General features: G+C 46.5%; 1 protein-coding gene across 5 annotated transcripts in view; it reads left to right on the top strand.

Annotated features, from left to right (window-relative positions):
• LOC105567182 (serine/threonine-protein kinase 25) overlaps window positions 1–15,190 on the top strand; it is a 115,579-nt gene that overhangs the window by 72,655 nt on the left and 27,734 nt on the right. Inside the window, exon 2 of one of the 5 annotated variants that reach the window (XM_012021816.1) lies at window positions 7,775–8,369. The exons of 3 other annotated variants lie outside the window; for them this stretch is intronic. In XM_012021816.1, the coding sequence (XP_011877206.1) occupies window positions 8,061–8,369 (309 nt within the window). In that variant the 5' untranslated portion in view covers window positions 7,775–8,060. Of the gene's footprint in view, window positions 1–7,774; window positions 8,370–15,190 lie in introns of those variants that run through there. One more of the 5 variants, XM_012021815.1, reaches the window with a different exon arrangement.

Here is a 15,190-nt window from a genome sequence, read left to right as displayed (position 1 = left end):
GGCTCTCCCTTACTCCTTACTCCACGCTTACTCCACGTATTGTAGACCAGCGCTTAGGCGCCGCATTTGGCCGCGTGGGAAAAAAAACGGAGCCTAGCCGCGGCGACGTTTTCATCGGGAACGAGGAGAAACGAGTTTTCGTCGAGGCGATCGCGTTATCGCGTATCCGTCGCACGGGCCGGCCGATTATCCGCGCCGGCTCGCTCACTTTCACCAGCCCCCGGCCGGAAAGAGAAAAGCGATCGAAGAGTACGCGAGTTGAGGTGTTATATAAATTAGACGTCTCGCGAATTTTTCCGGCGCGCCGATGCGTATCGGGATATCGATTCCGCGATAGGGTTGCAGTTTAGATCGCGGAGAAGCCGTAATATGCTGTAAGCGAAACTGTAGGCGCTCGCACTTACCTCACCTCTCTGATGCTTAAAAAATAAATTTTTTTTATTGCGTACACCGAGGATTACACCGAGTCTCGCGCGGAAAAGAAAATGTAGCTGCCGTACCTAAAAACTGCACGTCGTAACTAAATTTCAGTCATGAAATACGGACAGCTAATATATAGTTGTTGATAGCTAAATATTTTGTTACTGTGCCTATCGTGTCAGGTGCGACAGCAAACCGTTTGCTGTGCTTGAAAAATTTATAGTTATGGCAGTAAAATATTTTTAGCAAATCATAGTTATGGTAGCGAATTTTTTTTTCAGTGTATCTCGAGTCTCGCACGGAAAAGAAAATGTAGCTGCCGTAGCTAAAAGCTGCACGTGATAACTAAATTTCAGTTATGAAATATGGACAGCTAATATTTAGTTGTGATAGCTAAATATAATATTTGGCTACTGTGCCTACATCAGATGCAACAGCAAACCCGTTTGCTGTGCCTTAGAAATGTATAGTTACGGCAGCGAAGTATATTCAGCAAACCAAATGATTAACTACGGTAGCGAAAATTTTTTTTTGCTCAGTGCGTAATTTTTACTCTTCAAGTTTACGGTGCCTTCACGGTGATTTCGCTTACGCCGTTCTTCATACCTAGATTTCTGCACGTAAGAATTTGCTTAATGTATACACAATGTGCCGGGTCGCGTGCCGTGGCTGCCTTTCTAAAGCAGCGGTAAAAGCGGACGACGTCTCGCCGTGACATCTCTAGTAGCGACGGCTACTCGAGGGCTCCCACGCGAATTGGACGTTACCGGGAATCCCCGGCCTGTCATTCATCGATCGTTAAGATCCGCGCATCCTGCTCCGGTAGTGCCAGTTCGACAGAAGCTCTTTATACCGCGGGCGATATCTGCTTGCGTAACTTTTACGTCGGTAGCCGGCATAACGGTATCCAGTCGCGCCTGGCTCGTAAGAGCGCTACAGCGCCGCGATTAGAATTAACGTTTCTTCCTCGTGCGCGCACGGTCGGTTTTCAGTAACAGCTGTACGCACGGCGAAGCTCTTCAATGCACAAACGGAAAAACTCCGGCTTTCCCTATGGCCGCGAGAACGCCACCGGAATAAATTGACGAGCGAGCAATTTCGTTCGCGGTTGCATTCTGCTTTATGGCCGTATCACACTAGCGGTTCGCGTTGCCGTTGCCGTTGGCTGTGCTGCGTCTCGACCAATCAGAGAACAGCGGTTGGTAGAGCTACTAGATAAAGGGGAGCTGACTCGTCCGCCATCTTGGAGCCCAAACGTTTGACTTCGACAAATGCATTTCGGCACAAGATATGAATTTCTTGTTCTAAATTTAGTGTTAATAAAATCCAAATTACGTTTTTGTTTTTGGAAAGCTATATTTTTAATTAATTATTAAAGCTATATTATTAATTTAATTTGTAAATAAATAAAAATATAGCTTTCCAAAAACAAAGACGTAATTTGAATTTTATTAACAATTAATTTAGAACAAGAAATTCATATCTTGTGCCGAAATGCATTTGTTAAAGTCAAACGTTTGGGCTCCAAGATGGCGGACGAGTCAGCTCCCCTTTATCTAGTAGCTCTAGCGGTTGGCGTTGGCGGCTAGAGTCCCTGTAGTAAGAGTCGGGACCATAGACCACGGTCTTACATACAGGTCTTGCAACTCATATGGTGGGGGTAGGTCGAATTTTTAAGCCAAAAATCGTTCGTCTCTTGGCCACGAGGGTCGCTGCGATACTGTAGTACAGCGGTAGTAGGACAGAGACACAGATATAGAAACCGTGATTTCTTAAAAATTCGACCTACCCCCACCACCAAAATTTGGCTGAGTTGAAGGACCTGTATGTAAGACCGTGCCATAGACATAATATATCTAGACCGAGCGTTTGCCCGCTAGTGTGATACGGCCATTAGATCGCCACCGCGTGATACGGATTTGGAAAGCTTCGCTGGAACTTGATGGCCGCTAACGTGAATATTGTTCGATAATGTCGCTGTTTTCTCGTCTGAAATCCTTTTCGAATCTGCGACGAGATAAGTCGTCGGAATCAACGTGAAAAAACGAACGATGTCGTTTTCTTTTTGCGGTAACAGACAATAAGATGCAACAGAGCGCATCCTTTCGTCTCTTCGCAGGAAATTGTATTTCCTCGATGCTGCTGACGTGTTACGTTCTTACGCGTATCGTCTCGAATGCAATTACTGTAATTATTATTTTCGCGTTGCAGAGCGTTATTGCTAATGCCGCGAGCGCTAAAAATTCGTTACATTTCCTGGTACTTCCACGCCCGACTTTTCTCCGCGTCGAACTAGATCTCCGGCGTGGAAAAACGCGCATGCAAAGTCGGCACGGTCCTAAACGGGCGGGATAATATTACACTTGTGCGCGCGTGCAGGTATTAAATAATAAAAGAAATATCGGTTACTGACTTCTGCTTCGTTCAGCGCACGAATCTGAAATACACTCGCTTCTCCTATGCACTTTATCTAACGGTAATCCGCATTTCTTGCTTTGTCCATATTGTTTAAACAGTGCTGTTACGTCACTTCTAATCCACCATAGCGCAGCACAAAAAGCCACTTCGCGTCCCATACTTTTCCCTTAATTCCCTTAATTTCATATCAACGTACCTCGTCTAAGCTCGTCGATGGAAAATATTACGATTTTTATCGATGCAAAATTTACTTGTTTTGAACAAGTCACTATTTAACCCGTGGCGAATTAAGACAACGGCGGCACGGTACTACCTTTCCTACTGGTTTGCTCACGAGAACCAATAAGGACGCAGAGTTTTAAGCCAACGGCACACGATACTATTTTGCCTACTGGATTGCTTACGAGAGCCAATCACGATTTAGCCTTAAGTCACCTGATCTAAAACTCTGTATCGAAAAATAGTATCGTGTGTCGGTGGCTTTAGAAGAAGAAGCAATAACATCGCACTTCCGCGATCTAGTAACGAGACGGTTTAGGAATTTTGAGTACTAATTATAATTCAGTTAATAAGAAGTTTATTGGAGAAAGCTGACATTACACATTTCCAAAGCCAGTAGCGTAAAATTCGAGCTCCCCGCGTTGTGTCAATCTTGTCATTGTGTTCGGCGCGGCTTGTGCGAAAACGCGCAGCGCCTTTTTCGCGACGCGATCCCTTTTCCGGCGATACGCGCCATAAGAAGATGGCGCAGAGTTGACGGTCCCACGGCGTATGGCGGGCCTAATAAAGCGCGCTTTCGTATCCGCCTACGCGTCACGATTAACAATTAACGACAGCGGCGTAACGAATGCCAAGCCGGCGTGCCGTCGCGCTTAGGAAAGTGCGTCGTGCCGCTCGTCGTCGCTGGCGCACGTGCAGGTAGCCGGGAGTCCCAATTATTCCGGAATAACGGACAACCTGGGGAACGTGTGCGTGTGTCGTGCGCGCGCGTAATCGCGAGACGTGTACGCACGCGCACGCGGCATGGATGGGCACGCGTGTGCGTGTGCATTTCGAAAAATCGTCGCGCCTGCTACTCCGACTCTCGGTTATCGTCTAACGGTGATTGACCCTCCAGACGTATGTACAACGCCACGCGTTAGTATCGTCAACAGCGAGCGTTCCAGACCTGTCGAGTCCACCTTCCATGCGTTGTTTGTTTGTTCATTTATTTTTTTCGGGCTTTAATTTTTCGCGAGGGAGAATCGCGGGTTATCGGAGGATCCACACCCGCAGAACAAATTTCCGGATCCAATGCTATTACACTTGAATGTATCATAAAATAGGATCGATATAGCGTCAATCGTATTTATTATAGAGAAAGGAATATTTTTTAATTTTACGTGAAAAATTCTAAAATCTAGAATAAAAGGGTAGTCTTTTGTCAAATATCGCGGTGCCAACTTTGTGCGTTGTAAGATGGAGGGAAAATTTATTCTAAACGCAAGAATATATAAAGTTACTCTTGTCTCAATTTAGCAAGCCAATCTTTTTTCATTCGATGGAGGAGAATAAGAATTATAGATTTTATTTTGATATCGTCTTATTTTTATACTAAATGAGGTGAGAAATATAAATGCGTGAAGGATATGTTTTGCCTCATGAATCCTTTCTGAGGGTGCATAGCCGGAGAATGATTTTGGTCCCTCGAGTTACCTTCTATATACACGCAGCGTAATTAATCACGTTGGCATAATTCATCCGCGAAACTTTTCAATCTGGTTCACCGTGAATCGGCTGTTTTTATAGACTTGGCTGTGCGCGATCAATCCCGCGCGAGTGCGAACACAAAGGAATCTTAGCGTCGGCGTGTAAGCGCGGTAATTCCGGCAGGGGAATATCCATCAACGTTTGATCCGAGAGAAACAGTGGCGAGACGCGAATGGTACAATTATGCCCGCTTCCCCGCGCGACGTAACGTATCCTTCCTTTGTACCTGGCGTACGCGTGTTCCCACGTTTTCACTGGCCGCGGCGAGGACAAAGGCCAGGTTTCACGACGGTGACCGAAAACGAGAGTCTACTTGGAAACGGGCAAAGTGGAAACAATACGTTATCGCATTTCAAGCGATTCATCCTTCGCGAAACGCCGGGCGGTTCGCGTTTTGTTTCAAATAGCCGGTGTTTACGGCGCCGTCGTACAGGTGACACAAATCGACAAATTCATGCCGCGCGTTGCAATCCAATTCCGAGTTCAATTAAAAACAGAGCGTACACCTGAGCGCGTATAAAGCTTTATTTAAATAAAACAAATATGAACGTCATACATCGTGTGGCACTCGGTTATGATTCTCACTGAAACTCCACTTTATTACTGTAGATATAATACAGAGATGTTGACCCGCGCTCCGTCTTACAGCGACTATGGGCCTGAGCAGAATGGCTGTCTCGTACTCTTCAGACGTAAGACAGTTATTGTGCGTTACCTCAAGACAAAGGCTTAAAATATAAAACATTGTCTTAAGTCTGTCCCAAGAGTGCGAGATCGGGCCCTATCGTTAGCTACGTCTTGGGCCTAATCCCCCCTTTTTTCCGCGCATGTACTCTGGGACAAAAAGACAGCAACACATTTTGGGGCTCACAATTAGTAATCGAATTATCTGGATTGGGAACAATTTTGACTGTTCTTTTTTTAGTTAAGTAACACAACATTTCGGTTAGTGCAACTCTTAAGTGAAAATTATCTTTGCGTTACCGAATATCGACAGAACTAATTGAGAGACCTGATTAGTACTACTTAAAAATCTTGGATGTAAATAGAATAGCTAGTTGCGAGTTTTAGTTACGCGGGGTAAGATTCGTAAAAGATTAGAGTTACGAACAATCCAAATAATTCGATTACTAATTGCGGGCCCCAAAATGGGTTGCTGTCATTTTTTCCCCCCCGGAGTACCGATCCCATTTTACACGGGGTGTCTAAATAATCCCGCGCACTACAATCGTATCTTTTTAAAGAAAAATCGTACAGAAAACTTGGAAGATTTGATCGCTACGTTTGTGACGGTAGCTTGAATTCTCTAGCGCTCCGAGGTTCGATAACCGCGGGACACTCCAGAGTCCAGACGAGCATTTAACGGCGATAAAATGGATATCTGTGTGTCGAGCGCGCGATGCATTTATGTAAGATTTGTTGTGAAACTTCTGGCTGGCGCGGATGTGTGTTACGCGTGTCATAAGCGTGATTAAAAAAGCGTGAAAAAGAGTGAATGAAGAGCGCGGAGCGAATTTCTAGACATTCCCGCGGTTATAAAGCGGAAAGGCCGTGCCGCGGCCGGTCTCGCTTCCGCTTGTTCGAGAGTATCTGCGCCGGCCGCAAGTTAATCACCGTCCAACTCGGCGATTTAATGCCGCGCAAGCGGCACCGGGTATCGATAGTGCAGTGAACCTGATCTTCTAGGGTGATGGCGCGGACTTTCCGGCGGAAGCTGCCATCCTGAAAATTATTCGAGCATGTCGAATCGCGCTGCGATTGCGAGAAACGAGTCACGATAGCCGTCTGTTTTCTCTCCTCGCGATCGATATATCGGCCAAACGATCCATTTACTCCCTTTGTCGCCGCTGATCTCCTCTTCCCCCCCCCCCCTCTCTCTCTCTCTCTCGTGCACTGATGCGAAGGATTACGAAGCGCTCGCCAATATGAATATGAATAATGACCCTCGAGCCAAAGAGAGAAAATACGAGATCTAAAGATACGATTAAAGATTCAAGGATAAGATATCTTCTTCCGTGGGCTTTCGACGGGCCAGACTCGTTCCGTTTTCTTTCTATCGTTCTTTCTTTGTCTTGGGGTTTTTTTTAATCTTCTCTTACGAGAAGTAGATATGCCAGAACTGGGCCCGCATAATGTATTCTTATTGCGACCGAGAATTCTTCCGGCGCGACTCTTTGCCAATCGATACCCCGGCCACGTGCCGTCGCAAAGCCCAAAATTTAATCTGATCGCCCCCAATCAGTCTTAACTTCCTCCCCCCCCCTCCCCCACTTGCCCGGATTGACCCAGATTATTGACGCGATTGGCGTTTTCTATTTTTACGAGGGCGAGCGTCTTGCGTTTGGCACTGAACTTGTAACACTTCCTCGCGACGCCGGTTAATCCGATTGCGACATCTTAGGCGCCGAGCAATCCAGGCCGAGTTACGGTGATGTTTAGTTGAGTGCAGTTCGTTCCGTGGTTCGCGACATGATTTTGCGCTAAACCTCGCCAAAGATACGAGAGTTTTACAGCTGCCCGCGTCTTTATATGTATATTTTTTTTTGCAATCAAGCGAAACGCTCTTGCACCGCCAGCGATAAAAATGGCAGGAGGACGGTGGTACGCTTCTTGTTCCGTTAACATCGGCCGTGTTGCTCGAACTCTCGAAAACGTCCGTGAAATCGATTTCGTTCACGAAGAGGCTCTCGAGAGCGGCCCGCGTTCCGGAGCTTCGCTCGCGGAAAAAGCCGCAGAACGATGAGGACGACTGCTCGATTTCTCTCTCTTGCATTGGATGCCCTTTTTGCACTGCTACATTTTTGTCGAACTCTTCTTGGAGCTTTTTGCTGATACAGCCTTGTCCTTTACCGACACTTTGTTCTGCCCCGGTAGTTTAGCGCTATATAGCGAAGGACGACGGAACGGCGATAGGAAGCGCAAAGAGAAAAGAAAGGGCTAACGGAACTGCAGCCTCGCTTGCGAGCGTCTGCCAATTACAATGGAAGCGATTTTATATTGTATATGCGTCTGTCGACGCGCAAACGTTTCAATATCTTCTCAGAAAGAGAGATTCGTGCGAATTAAGATGCCACTCTAAACGCAGATCCACTAAACGTGTTGTCGTAAAATTTTCATTCGGATTATGAGAGATCAAAGTGAATTTACGTATTCTGGGCGATCTCTTAAAACGTTTCTACAATTACAGATAAATGAAATAAAATTGAAGAGCTCCGAGGGACACATTTCGTAAAAGCGTCCGCGAATCGGGATCTCTCGGGGAAGTTAAACAAAAAGAAACTATTTCAGCGACGAGACACAAATGTGCGTGCGGTTCGACGATGAGAGGTGCGCGCGTTGTGCCAAGGACCATCGCGATTGGACGTGCAGCGCGCTGACGTAGTTTCCTCTCGCGAGCAATCAGCATCGGTGTCATCTGCAGCAGCGGCGACGCGCTGAGAATCAAGGACGAGCCCAGCAGCAGCGTGCGAGAGATGCGAAACGGCGGGCAAACGGCGCAGCAAACGGCGGTAATGACGCCGCCGCATCTCAACGGCTCGGTGCAGTTCATATCGGGCGGCTATGTGACGACGGGATATCTGCCGCGTCAGTCCTGGACCCAATTCCAGGCCGCGCCGCAGCATCCGAGGAGCGGCGGCAGACCCCTGTCGCTGCCGCCGCCCCCGCCGCCCTCCCGACGCGACAGCGGCCAGCAGAGGCCTTGCAACGGCGGTCCGGCTAATACTAAGAACACATCCTTGCCGCATCCCAGACCGGCGACCCACAGAAGTGCCACTCCCTCGGTGAGTCCAAAATTCCCGAAGGCTTTCCGAAGAGACGTCCCGCTCAGTTTCGGATGAAGCCCTCTCGAACGAGACGTTTGTCGAGAGCCTGAAAAGGTCTCTTCAAAAAAGAAAAGAAAAATACAAAAAAGATGGTAGCGAATAATTCATGAACAAGTCTTTAGGCGTACAAGAGCGACTGCATGGCTCTAGAAGTGTTGTTGATAGATGAAGGGATATATGGTACACGGCAGAGACGGAGACCACGTCTGAAACAGGTCGTCTCTGGTTTTTCTTTCTTTTTACGAGTGGGAACTGCGTTGTATAAACCGTATTTTAGCGCCGCTGCGAGCGATGGGAACTATTCAGTTTCGGATCGTTATCTCTCCGCTGCCGGTCGGTAGTTACGCGGTACTTTATCGGACGTATAAAAGGAGGAAGAGCGCCGCGAAATCGGGAGCATTCCGGCGGCGGGACGTAGAATACGAACGCCAACTTCCAAGTTGAGAGTTTCCTTGGAACCGGCCCAGAAAGCCGCGATTCAGGGAATACTTTCTCGCCGCGCAGTTCTGAAAAGGGCAGAAAGGGGTGGCGAGTATATCGATCCGCATTTACGAGCTTGCATCGCCGAGACAACCGGGAAGTTTTCGCGTACGCCTGTATTTATATGATTATATTTTTGCGGCGTGAATAACTCGACTTGATCCAGTCTTGATGGCACGATACAGTTTGGTAGACTTTTACGTCATAGCATTCTAATTTGTAGCCTATTCGCTTTCTTTTTTCACAATTGAACATTTGCATCGCTCGAAATGGGAAACGTCTGTATTATCGTGGGATCCAATAAGTACTTCATCGCCACGTAATATTGCGGATTATAATACAATGTACGAACGATATTTTAACGGGGTCAAGTTTTCAGATAAGAGGATAACCATTTCGCATTTCAGTGATATTCATGTACGCGCTCGATTGATGCAAATGCGATTGTTACAATGTACGTATCTCAATGTGAAACCTTGTTTTGAGTATCTCACTTGATACACTTTTTATTACGAGTCGATTATAATCGGCAATTATAGCCTACGTGATCGATACACGGGAAAAAATGATGTTGTACCAACGAGATCAGTGCAATTGAAATAAAATCGTTGAAACAACATCAGTATTAACGGATGAAAAACGTGAGATGGTTGTCTTAATAATCTGGATATTTAGTTTAATGCTCAAAATTTAAATCCATAGAAAACCACGCAGCCCGTGACGTTAACGTTTAATTCAAGCAACTTCATTTTTTTTTAATTGAACAGTATTTTTTCCGTGTATAAATTCCGATTGCGTCCGGCGTGGTGGTCGCGCGGGTATCTTCTCCCCCGAGGGTCGAGTAAAACAGAACTTGGTCCGATAGTAGGAGCTGGAGTGCGGGACGACTCCCCGTAATCTCTTCGGCGAGTCGGAAGGCCTCTCAAGAACTGTCCCTGTAGTACGATTTGGAGAATGGATTCCAGATCGCCGCGAGAGACAGCAACTGCAGCCGGCTGTTACGGATATCGCCCCGGATATAAGGGATGAATTGAAGAGCGATTTCCCCGAGTATATCTACTTGTACCGCGCCTGGAATTTATAGTCAATTGTGCAGGAGACACGCGAGCACAGATATTTCACGAACGCATCTCGACCGCCCAGATTTACGATACTGCCGATCGGTGTCAAACGTTGAGTCGTCGAAAACATTTGCAGCTGCGCATAACTGACGCCCCGTAGAAATTAAGGATTCTGAAGATTAGAAGGTTCAATATATCCCCGTTTGATCCCCGGATATTCAAGTATTTTAATATCGAAAGTTTGTCGGATATCACCGGGTTGTTGAAAACCTTTAATAATGAAAGACGCGAACTCGCGAAGGTTCAAGAACTTGCCAGAGATTAATATAACTAACGTTTTAATATTTTACTGGGCGTTTCGTAGCGCGGCTTAATTCAGCTGCTAAGCCGATTGGCAACGGTCCGGGGAAAAACGGACGATATCTAGGGAGAAAGAGAAAAAGGGCGGGGAATTGCGCGTCGGGAGTATCCAGGAAAGCATGGAGTACCTCATTATCTCGGGGGTGAAGACGCTCGCGCGACTACCGCATCGTGGAATGTCTAATTCTTAGGGCCTGAACAAAATGGCTGTCTTGTATTCTTAAGTCACATCGCAGACCGGGCTTGAGACAAAGATTTAAAGCATAAAACACTGTCCTAAGAGCACAAGACAGCCATTCTGCTCAGGCCCTTAGAGTCTATAAATATCCGCGCGGGAATGACGGAAATTACATGTGTCCTCGATTCAATATTACCTCGAGGAAATTGGATTTTTCATAAATCCCGCGATAGAATCGAAAATTAATTTCCTGATTGAGAATTAATCCGGCACATTCTCGCCGTTCTTCTTTTTTTTCCAGTACTTATCACGGGGATAAGAACGCGCGGTTTCTTTTTTGCACGCTGTATCCCGCGTTAGCACGGGAAATTAATTTTCTCATTAATTAGTCCAACGTTTCTTGTCGTTTTCCAGGATTTGTCGTCGCGAAAATGATGAACCTTATCTCCTTTTTTTTTGTTATATATACATATATTCATTTATCTCACAGTCCGTCTGTGATCAGGCATCGATCAGTGCATCCGTCTGGCACGCTGACAGATCGATTTTGCAATTCAATTATAATTTGAAATTAACTCGCCAATGAAAACTGGTAGACAATAGGAATACCTAGAATACGTGGTAATCTATTTGCAGAACGTTTGATGGATACCGCGAATATCGCCGTTACTCGCTCATGCATATTCCGCGACACTGACGCGTGTCTGTCTGGCTACTAAAAATTCCCGACACCATGCACGTTGCAGTGTATCCACATGGAAAATATTTGTGCCCGCGTTCGTGCCAGCGGGCAATAAATGGTGCCGGAAGTTAGTTTTGGGCTGTCGCAATTGTCTCCCCGCGTCGCCCTCAAATCACGTTTAAATTGTGGCCACTGATACAATTTTTATGCCGCGGACAATATCCCTCCGCTATTTCGAATAGCATCCTGCGACGTAATTTCACTATTAAATCGGCTGTTATCACGGGGGAAAAAAGAAAAAGGTACCGTTCGTCGCGGCCCTCTGGAAAATTTCTGAAAGGGGCCTCGAATGCAATCCCGTTGCGAACCGCGGGTAAAACTTGGGAGACCGACGCGAACACGTATCGTCTTGCGAGTAGAAGGCACGTGATGATCCGCGACGGGTGGGATTCGAGAGACCAGGTTCCGCCCGCAAAGCCCAGACGAGCTAGCCCCGACGTCTGAAACCCGAGCCACGTCGATACGCTGAAAGTGGTCGAGGTGTTGCATTTCGGTCCGTCCGAGCGAATGTTTCGAGACGGAGGTCGGGAAAAGAAATCTCTCGATTGGTTTGCGGTCGGGAGGAACGTTCCAAGTGTAGGGGGATGGTGAGAGCATTTTTTGAAAATTGATTCTCTTATATAAAACTCCGTAAAGAGCGATCGGAGTTTAACGAAGACGTGTCTGCTGTTCGACAATTTCGAGATTGGGAAATGGAGCGAGCCGGTCGCGGGGGAAGTCCCGGTGGAACAGAGACCTGACCATAGTGTAACTAGTATGCCCACTCCATAGACATAATATTATTTTGGCGCGGCCAATGAGACGGATGTTGTATACGCGGTAGTGTGACAGGTGTGAAGGGATTTCATACCAAAGTAATGGCGGAATACCACGTGATCGAAACCGAAAAGATCACAGGACCGACAGAGAGTGGGCATCCCCGGTATACTGTGACGTGACTATCGATTCGAAGTTTGAAATCCGCTTCCCATTAATAACTTTGTATTCCCCGTTTACGTACGTAGCCCGCGACAAAGCTAAATCGGACAGGTAATCGTTTCATTTTCGAAACACCCCGTATTTCGTCACCGTCGCCTCGCGGTGCAGCGGTCATAATGCAGCGAGACGCGGACAAAAGGGGACCGTGAACGGCTCCGGCGCGAGTGCACTCCGGTGCAGCATGGAAATACCGGTGTAACAGGATTCTCGTGGACCGCAAGATCTCGCGCGGAGAGACCGCACGCTACTCTTTTCGGTCTTTCTGTTTCTTTTCCTTCTCTCTTCTTTCGGCCGAGGCCAGTGCAAGGTCGACACTCTCGCCGTATCGTCTCGCACACGTGCGGGCTCGCGTGCGTTTGGGAAGGCCGCGCGCGATGCGATCGGAACGAAATATCCAGTTACCGTCGTACAATCGATGTCGCATTTGCTTTTGCTACCGCGCTTACGTCGCCCCGCAACGCGGCGCCTACAATGAGACTTTTAAACACGCCTTTAAGACGTCTCAGGCCCGCTTTCGCCAAGCGTCGCTTAACTTTACTCTTAGCTCAATTCATGGTTGTCTCTTTCTAGATTAACAGTTGGAAAGAGACGTAGAATGAATTAAGCTAAGCTCAAAGTTAAGCGACGTCTGGTGAAACCGGGCCTTAAAGATCTCATTGTCGACGCCGCATAATGGAGGATCGTCGTTCAAGTCGACGCTCTCTCGCCAACTCGTCTTTTAATAACGCGGAGACGGAGACGTAACCGACGCCCAAAAGAAACGCGATCGTCGCAACGTCGAGAGTCGACGAACCCTTGCCGCTACTACGTCAGATCGCCTGACGTCGTATCGTTAATATTGCGCTGGTGGATTTATCATTGAAACGTAAGGTGACATTCTCGTATTTCATGCACAGAAGCAATTTATACCAGGCTTCTCACCGGCGGCACTCGTGTCGCATTACGTCGGCTGCAAAAATAATTGCAGCGCGTCGAGTGCAATCTTGTGAAAACGCACGACTCCGACTCCGATTGTCCGCGTAACAATATGCGAGCGGCGCTTTTTACGACCGCCGGTACTTCTGGCGATAACTCGCGCGGACGAGCCGCAGCCCTTTCCAGCGCACGTACGCGAGGGCAATTCGTCCGGGACAATTTATTTACGCGACTTCTTCTTCCTATAGGCGCGTATCTCGTCGATCGTGCTCTTGCCGATCCATAAACCGGGCGGCCGCGCTGCATGTTTATGACGTCGGATATAAATTGCACCCGAGGGAATGCGCGGCGCGCAATGTCCCGTCCTGAAGGATGATGCGCCAACGTTTAATCCGCGCTGCGCTTTCGCGCGACGGTCGCCGCATTCTACGCGCGATCCTGCGTGCATACATAAATAAACGGTCACGGGTGTGTACAATGTGCATAACTCGCACGTCGCAGCGTCGTAGCCTCTCGCCGACGACGCCAATGAGTCGGAACGTAGAATCGTTTCGACCCACGACAGCGACGCGCCGCCGGCATTGTCTCGACTGCAAAATTTATTTAAAAACCGACCAAGAAGGTTAGTGCGAGCCGTGCCGGAAGATTAAGCCTTTTTCGTCGTTGACATTTAATATTGAAATTGAAAAAATTCACAAACGTTTTCATCCCTTTCGCATCATCTTCGCTGTAAATAAAATCTCGTAATAGAAGAAATCGAAAATTATACATACACGGGAAAAAATGCCGTTGAATTAAACAAATGTGAAGTTGCTTGAATTAAACGTTGACGTCACGGGCTGCCGCAAACATAAATAATTCACTCAATTGTATTTGCTATGCGCCCACAGAAAAAATTTTCCGGATCCGATGCTATTACGCTTCAATGTATCATAGAACAGGATAGATGTAGCGGCAATCATATTTATTATGGAGAAAGGAATATTTTAATGAAAATGGTATATTTTGTCAGATTGCCAGTATTGGTATAAATAACATTTCAAATTTTAATCGACCTCAGCTGGCCACATTTATTGAATACGCTTTCACAACGTTTCGACCTTTGGTTTAGGTCCTTAAATGAAAAATTCTAAAATCTAAAATAAAATGATAGTATGTATCGTCTCTTGTCTAATATCGTGGTGCCAACTTTGTGCGTTGCAAGGTGGAGGGACACTTTATTCTAAACGCAGGGATATATAAAGTTACTCTTGTCTCAATATAGTAAGTCAATCTTTTTTAATTCGATAGAAGAGAACAAGAATTATGGATTTTATTTTGGCACTGTCTTATTTTTATACTAAATGAGATTGTGAGAAATATAAATGCGTCAAGAGAATGTTTTGTCTCGGTAACAGAAATCCTTTCTGAGGGTGTGGATTGTAATTTTAAGCATTGAACTCAACATCTCGATTATTAAGACAACTATCTGATGTTATTCATTCGTCATACCGATGTTGTTTCAACGATTTTATTTCAATTGCACCGATCTCGTTGATGCAACGTCATTTTCTTTTCCGCGTAGGAATCGTTGCGTCTCTCGAGACAGTCGTTGAATCTTTTTCTCTCACAGTTAACGAGTCTCGCAGCACTTGCATTATTTATCTTATATTTATTATTATTTATATTGTATATATATTTAAAATTTATTTAATTCCGCCGACACAAGGGCTCTCGCTGTTTCAGATTCGAACGAATCAATTGTAATCGCGACGACGATAAAGTCTCCGTTGAGATAAAACTTTGGTGTTGAGCGGATAAACGCTAGCACGTTTCAATTTATTCAATCGTTATTTATCTTTCAGATAGGAATCAATTTACCGCGCCGTTCCGAAGCGTCGCGATAAAAAGCTTGGCTAATTATGAACATGTGTCGCACCCGCGTTTTCTACCGCGATAAAAGCGTATCTGCCGCGACGAGTGTCGCAAACAGGAGAGTTTATTTGCGCTGCGCCGTCATATGATTAAAACTGTACGCGAACGTCGAGCGCAGGGGCATTTAAGGCCTGTGTCCACGATGCTAGAA

Source organism: Vollenhovia emeryi, unplaced genomic scaffold (assembly GCF_000949405.1).
Source record: "Vollenhovia emeryi isolate VEMERY1.0 unplaced genomic scaffold, V.emery_V1.0 DF939140.1, whole genome shotgun sequence".
NCBI lineage: Eukaryota > Metazoa > Arthropoda > Insecta > Hymenoptera > Formicidae > Vollenhovia > Vollenhovia emeryi.
Note: the sequence above shows the minus strand (reverse complement) of the source record. Positions and strands in the feature narration are given on the sequence as shown.